Raw genomic sequence first — 7,243 nt, forward strand, 5'->3', positions numbered from 1 at the left:
AAGATGCTCGTTGACGAGCTTGGCGAGGTGACAATTTCTAACGATGGAGCGACCATTCTAAGCATGCTTGAAGTTGAGCATCCGACGGCCCGCATGCTTGTGGAGATGTCTCGTCTTCAAGACAAAGAGGTTGGAGATGGAACGACTTCCGTCGTTCTTTTAGCAGCCGAGCTATTGCGCCAAGCCAATGAGCTCATAAAGCTAAAGATCCATCCTACCACAATTATTTCTGGCTTCCGCTTGGCACTTCGCGAATCCTGCAAATTTATAGCAGAAAAGCTGGCCATTCCGGTCGATTCCCTTGGAAAAGATACCTTGATCCACGTAGCACGTACCTGCCTGTCTTCAAAGATACTTGGTGCTGGTGGCCTTCCCGACGAGGAAGCTTCATCGTTTTTCGCCAAAATGGCTGCAGATGCAATAATGGCGGTTCGCACGCCCGCTGATGGAGGCTCATCCAAAAACGCCTTCAAATATCCTGTTAATGGCGTGTCCATTTTAAAGGCTCACGGCCAAAGTCAACTAGATTCATTTCTGGTGAACGGATATGCGCTCAATTGCGTCGCTGCGTCCCCGGCTATGAAGAGCAGCATCAAAAATGCCCGCATTGCTTGTCTCGACTTTAACTTGCAAAGGATTAGGCTTCCACTTGGGGTCAATGTTTTGGTATCTGATCCAGATAAATTGGAAGATATTAGGAAGCGTGAAATCGATTTGACCCGTGAGCGTATCCAAAAGGTTCTTGCTTCCGGTGCAAACGTTGTCTTAACAACACGCGGAATTGACGATATGGCAATGAAGCTTTTTGTTGAAGCAGGTGCAATTGCAGTAAGACGTGTTGCGCGCGAAGATATCCTGCGAATTTGCAAGCTTACCGGGGCCACTCTGCTAACAACTCTAGCAACACTGGAAGGCACTGAAGCCTTTGATGCCAGTGCGCTTGGCACTGCAGAAAGCATCAATTTGAAGACCTTTGCCTCTGATGAGTGTCTTTTGATTGAGACTGGATCGGCCGTAACGGGAGCTGCCTCGATCATCCTTCGTGGTCCCACAAGTATTGCTCTTGATGAGATGGAACGATCGATGCACGATGCCCTGTGTGTTGTCAAACGCACACTTGAATCATCAAGTGTGGTTGCTGGCGGTGGTGCAGTCGAAGCTGCCCTTTCTGTGTTTTTGGAGTCATTCGCATCGTCGATTGGCTCGCGCGAGCAGCTTGCTATTGCCAAGTTTGCAGAGTCGCTTCTGACGATTCCCAAATCGCTTGCACTCAATGCAGGAAAGGATTCTACCGAACTGATTGGCCGTCTTAGGGCATTTCATTATAAGAACCAACAGAATCCCACGGGTGTCTCTGGCCCCCTGTTGACGACCAATTCGCCTCATATGGGGCTCGACCTGATTCAAGGCACGGTTCGAAATAATGCACAGGCCGGTGTTTTAGAGCCAACCATGGTCAAGCTGAAAGCTTTAAAGGCAGCCACGGAGGCTGCCATTTCGATCCTCCGAATTGACGATATGATTAAGATCTTTCCAGACGAGAAAAAAGAATAACTTTATTTACCACCTTCATTATGATAAATGACCATCTGTAAACTGCAGACTCCCATGTTTGGTGCCCGCTGTACTGTGTAAATGGGGGGGGCGGATTTATGTGTACAAAAATTTAAGTTGCTCGTTGGTTGGCCGGTTTGCACCAACACATTGGCACTAAATGGTGACAGTTTAGTAAATTTCGTACTCGAGTTCACACATGTGTCTTTATACAGCACTCAGGAGAAGCTCGCTCAGCGTGGTCGATGGCATGGTTGTCCTTGAAATCAGCTCGACAGCATATGCGCCCTGGGCGACAGCCCCCACCCTCCCCCTGATGAGGATCGAGGATCTTCCGAGCCAAGAGCCCTCAATGATAAATGGAGAGACATTAGCTGGTGCGTCGCTATGTTCAACCATACGGAGGGTGCCTCCAATGCTCGAGTGAATATTATCGATTAGCATTTGGATGCTGCCCGCGAAAGATCCGACTTGGAAGACGATTTTCTTCTCCGAGGAAGGCGGCATTGATGCCCAGGCATTTTCCTTGCCGCTGGCATTGGGGATCAAATAGTCTGAGATTGAAAATTCAACATCAAACAGCTGTCAAACATAAGCCACAGCATCATTTACCTTATATTGATCCGGGACAGAAATGGGAGCCAACTCGCCTGCGATGAAATCAACCTCTCGCATGGAAAAGGACATGCGGGCCGGGAACGTCCCTAGCGGTACGGTAAGCATATCGCTTGACTCCTTTAGCACAAAAACATAATAGAGGTCCTGGGACGATGAGGAGGACGTCGTGTAGTCCAATGCCCCTTTGAGACTCGGGATAAAGGATGATTTGACATCAAACAGGTTGCATGTCTGCTCGGGCAATTCAATATTAATGTGGAGGTCCTCCAGATGGATGTGCGTGATTGTATTGGTGCACGAAAATCGCAGAATAAGAGCAGAATAATACAAATATTTGGTAACCGTAACAATATATTCGGTGTCCGGCTCTGTGAGTGGCACCGCTGGGCTCTGGTGGATCAACGAGCCAATGTCCATGGGACATCCATAGAGTGGCAGAAGGATATCTTCATTCATGACAAAGGATAACTTGCTTGGCGAGGTCGATGATGGATCTGCCAGCGTCTTGCCGACCAAAGAAGACACGGCGTTTGCAGCGGCACGGTTACATTTACATAAAGACTTTATGGATTCGACAATTGAAGATTTCTTCACGTTGGCGTCTTGCTCAAGCGCCTGCAAAGAGGATTTCCCGGAAATGATTAAATTTGCTCTTTGTTCCAGCAAATCCAAGTCGATAATCTTCTCGTCATACAGAGAGGAGATATCGCCGCTTTTGAAGTTGATCGAATTGATGAAGATCAATGCTCGGTCTCTGATTTCAACGTCTTCGTCCTGTAGGCATCTAGTAGGGGAATGCGAAATGATTGCGAACCTTTGCTTAATTAAATGCACCACAAGATCACGACATGATTCCAACTCGCTTCCAAATTTTATCAGCGTACCCAGAGCAGCCATTCTTACGGTAGAGACCTCCAAAAGCAGCCTATTAAAAACGTGCCTTAATATCAGAATGGGGTTCGGGTGTTTAGGGCCGTCCCGTCCAATGATATGAAGCACGTCACACGCCACGTCAGGATACTCGCAATCTTCAATAAACTCGCACAATGAAGAGAGCACTAAATGATAAAACCCCCCAACGTACCCTCTTCAGCGGTTGATGGAATTGATGTGATAATTTCGTCAATCGAAGAAACTAGCAACCTTTTGAGGGAGTGATCGCCCTCATCCCTAAGCCTGGATGAGAAAAACCCGATAATATTGGAGGCCTTGGCAGGAAATTGAACCGCCAACGTGGTCATTGCATCGAGGATGCTTCTCTTCAAGGCTTCTGGCATTTCGGACAGTGATGATTTCAGATGCGGTACAATGCGATCAATGCTTGACTCGTTCCCGATTTTCAAAAGAATCGTCACCGCAATGATGGCAACTGAGCGATTGGGATCCCCAATCAAAGATTCGATGTCCTGTTGGCTTTTGGCTAGCAAGTCTTGCCGGTGTGTTGCGAGCGTTAAAAGGACTCTGATTGCCGAATATCGGATCACCGAGTTTGAAGAAGACAACAGAGCTATGGAGAGTTTGACGCAAGCAATTTTGTCCTCCTCAGACGATTTTATGGATGGATTAACAAGCAAGGAACAAACCTCCAGTGCCACCATTTCTTTTCCGCTATTCGATGTGAGCAAAGACTTCCAAGAAGGTAAAAACTCTGCCTCAGAAAGCCCAATATGCGCGCATATTTGAATCAACAGAACCACCAGAGCCATGGATGCTGGATTTGTGTTTGAAATCTGCATAAATGGAGCGTATATGGAGAGCAATTTTCTCAAGCTGCCCTTGTCGTTTTGCCGCAAAAGATACCCCAGAGCCAAAGCATGAAATCTGCTCATCCCTTCTGGGGCAATCCAATCTGCCGGGATAACAGAAGATATCCAACGCCTAATAGATTCGTGGTGGAGCGTACCCTCGCTCTTGAAAAACCAAAATATTGATGAGATTAAAGATGCACTGGAGAGGGTAGAGGAGCCCTCGATCAGGGACTGCTTGACGAATTTCTCGACCCCTTGAAGCATAGAAATCTAAACTCAAATTAGACCAAATAGTTACATCGATCACGCGAGAAAGGACACGAAGAGAATTTGCTCTGAAAACGATATCTGCTCGAGACGAGATATCTTGGGTGATGCTGCTGATGACCATCAAAATGTCATTGGCATAAGGCGACAGGCATTTAATGGCCAAATATAAAAGCCGTCTCAAGTATAACTAAAGTTAAAACCCAAAGGTGCAATACATCTTTCGATTGAAAGGCCTTTGTGATGCAAAAGAAAATCGAAGTTGCCTGCGTTTCGTTAATCAGCAAAGATATGCCGATGGTGGACAATTTGGGGTCGTTAGCCGTTTTTCCTTTGAATGCGGCGTTTCCGAAACACAAGTAAAAGATGCGGGTAAGGCAATTGCAGCATTGACGCACATCGAGGATGGTGTCGTTGAAAATCCGGCATTCCATCATAATGGTAGAGCCATCGCACCCTTCAAAATCCTTGATATTCAATTTGAAGGGAATGATCATTGCCGCTGCCGAGTGTTTGATCGCTGGTGCCGAGGGCTGTCTGGCATTTCTGCTAGCACCCGTGACAGACGACGAGGAAGCGGCGGCGAAAGAACCTGATAAGAGTCGATTTATCATAACTAAAAATTGCAATAAGTTGTAAAATTTAAATTCAGGCGTTGCGATGAAATGTGGACCACACCGTATGGACAAATCCCAAATGTGCATCGCTCGCATCGACAAATCCCAAATGTGGACCGCTGAGCAGGCCTCAAATGGGCACCGATCGAGTGTACGCACGTATACTGGTGAAGCTTCCATCATTTGAGGCCTCCAAGGCGGAAGCAAAGTTTCCGTTGTGGACAATAAATTTTATTTCTATATTCGCCTAGATGAAGGGGACATGTCTACCCTCCCTCCTAGCCTGTTCACGCTCATCGCGGTTATGCTCTACATAAAGAAAGCGAATATTCGATACTCATGTGAGAATAGTGCATGCAATATCCCGATATTCCTGCAAAGGCCATTATATAAAAAATGGGCTTGATAGTGTTGTTGGCTCCCTTTGTTGGAGCTATTCGGTTCATCGATTTTAGGTGTTTAATTTAAACAAAATTTTACCCTGCCGCTGCAATTAAGCAAAAAGTGCCCCCGTTGCCCTTGGGAATAAAATTGCATCCCTGATGTTTGGGATTCTCAAAAACCATTGAACCAAGCGATCAAAGCCAATACCGAAGCCGCCATGGGGCACACTTCCGTATTTCCTGGTATCAAGATACCATTGCAACGGCTGTTGATTTATTCCAAGCTTTGCTATGGTTTCGTGTAGAACATTCAACGAATCCTCTCTAATGGAGCCGCCGGCAAGCTCCCCAACGCCCTTGACAATCAGGTCAAAGTTTAATACGATATTTGAGTTTCTCTTCATATAAAATGGCTTTCCATGTTCTGGATATTCCTTAATAAAGATCCCAATAACCTGGGGGTTCTTTAGAATCATAAAATCCAATAGCGCCTGCTCCTGCTCAAAACTCAGGCTGTCTCCCCATTTTATAGGCACGCTCGCGCCAGCTTCTTCTTTAAGATTGGATAAGATTTCGATCGCCTGAGAGTAACAAATAATTTCGAAAACACCATGTTCTAAAGCGAGCAAATGTTCCAGGTCATCTTTGCTTTGATCAAATACTTTTGAACTCAACAATGTCTTTGCACTGGTCTTAACTGATCTTTGTATGATATCAGCCAAGATTTCAATTGAATCAACAAACGACGCCTCCGCCTCCAACATCCAAAATTCAGCAAGATGGCGACTTGTATCGGAAGACTCCGCCCTGAATGCAGGAGAAAGCGTCCACACGCGATTTAGTGATCCGACTGCAGCAGCTTCCAAATGCAATTGAGACGAAACAGTTAAAAAGACTTCGTTTGGCCCAAATATTTTGGGAGTCATCGAAAACACAGCAGAGCCACCTTCACAATTGGAAGATGTCGAAAGCGGAGGATGGAAGTAATGGAAGCCCTCGTTATGGAAAAAATCGGAAAGAGATTTGTGTAAAATAGACCGAGTGTGCAGCATTTTCTGGAATTTAGAACTCCTGCATCGAAGATGAGGTATGGATCTCAAAAACTCGTTTGTATGTATTTTCTTTTGAAGAGGATAATCCTAAAAGATAAATGCACAAAGAAATACAACGCAGCGCAACGCAACGCAGCGCAACGCAACGCAACGCAGCGTAATACAATACAACGTAACGTAACGCAACGCAGCGTAATACAATACAACGCAACGCAATATAATCGAAATAAGGGCAGAAATGACGGAATCCTAAAACACTTACTTGGGGCGGTGAAGCGCCAATCACTGAAATAGAGCTTGCATGCACTTCCGATTTACATGGTGCCAATGTTTTAAGAATTCCACAAACCTCAACAGAAGACCCGGTATGGATGTTCTTTGCCAACGAAGGCCGATCGACAACAATTTGCATTGACGAATATCCATCATGCATTTGCAAAAATGCAACATTTTTGTGTATTCTAACCGTCTGCACCCAGCCCTTGATGACCACAGAGGACGAGCTAAAACAGCGACTCGACAATAAATTGCTGCAATAAACAACCATGACGGCGCAAACGATGGATAAATTCTTTTAAATTTTTATTTCTCTAAATTCAAGTAATTAGCAGCTGGAAGAAGATGAAGATGAAGAATGGCTGCATGGCTTGCATGGCTTGCATGGCTTGCATCCATTGATAACAGTAACTTGATATGTTATGCTTGATCCAGTATCGAGGTCGGTGATAGAAATTTCGTTGTAACCAAGATTGACTTTTGGGGAAATATAGAGCGAAAATGCGTTGTAACCAATATGGATTTCAAGCTTGTCTTTAATAAGCCTCTTGTTCAAACTGACTATTGCTGTACCAGGCAAAGTAGAAGCGAAATTGACTGTTAAGTGGTTGCATGTAGCAATAATTGTTCCAGGAGCTGGACTCACTGGATTAAGGATTGCCAAGGCATAGTTAGCAAAAAGAGCAAAAAGAAGTGCAATAAGGATAGAGTATTTGAATACCATTTGC

General features: G+C 45.3%; 3 protein-coding genes across 3 annotated transcripts; 1 reads left to right on the forward strand and 2 right to left on the reverse strand.

Annotated features, from left to right (window-relative positions):
* Positions 1-3: 3 nt before the first annotated feature.
* On the forward strand, positions 4-1,554 carry DI09_47p220 (subunit alpha of T-complex protein 1; the record flags this gene model as incomplete). Its single annotated transcript, XM_013382017.1, has 1 exon — positions 4-1,554. The coding sequence occupies one exon, from the start codon at positions 4-6 to the stop codon at positions 1,552-1,554; it is 1,551 nt and encodes a 516-aa protein (XP_013237471.1).
* Positions 1,555-1,761: 207 nt separating this feature from the next.
* DI09_47p230 (subunit gamma of coatomer complex) lies at positions 1,762-4,987 on the reverse strand (the record flags this gene model as incomplete). Its single annotated transcript, XM_013382018.1, has 4 exons — positions 1,762-2,136; positions 2,185-3,200; positions 3,257-4,190; positions 4,586-4,987. 4 exons carry the CDS (start codon positions 4,985-4,987, stop codon positions 1,762-1,764), a joined length of 2,727 nt encoding a protein of 908 aa, XP_013237472.1.
* A 310-nt stretch (positions 4,988-5,297) lies between these two features.
* On the reverse strand, positions 5,298-6,786 carry DI09_47p240 (putative asparaginyl-tRNA synthetase; the record flags this gene model as incomplete). Its single annotated transcript, XM_013382019.1, has 2 exons — positions 5,298-6,326; positions 6,502-6,786. The coding sequence occupies 2 exons, from the start codon at positions 6,784-6,786 to the stop codon at positions 5,298-5,300; spliced, it is 1,314 nt and encodes a 437-aa protein (XP_013237473.1).
* Between the last annotated feature and the right edge of the window lie 457 nt (positions 6,787-7,243).

The sequence above is a fragment of the Mitosporidium daphniae genome (genome assembly GCF_000760515.2).
Source record: "Mitosporidium daphniae strain UGP3 chromosome Unknown contig-47, whole genome shotgun sequence".
Taxonomy (NCBI): Eukaryota; Fungi; Microsporidia; genus Mitosporidium; species Mitosporidium daphniae.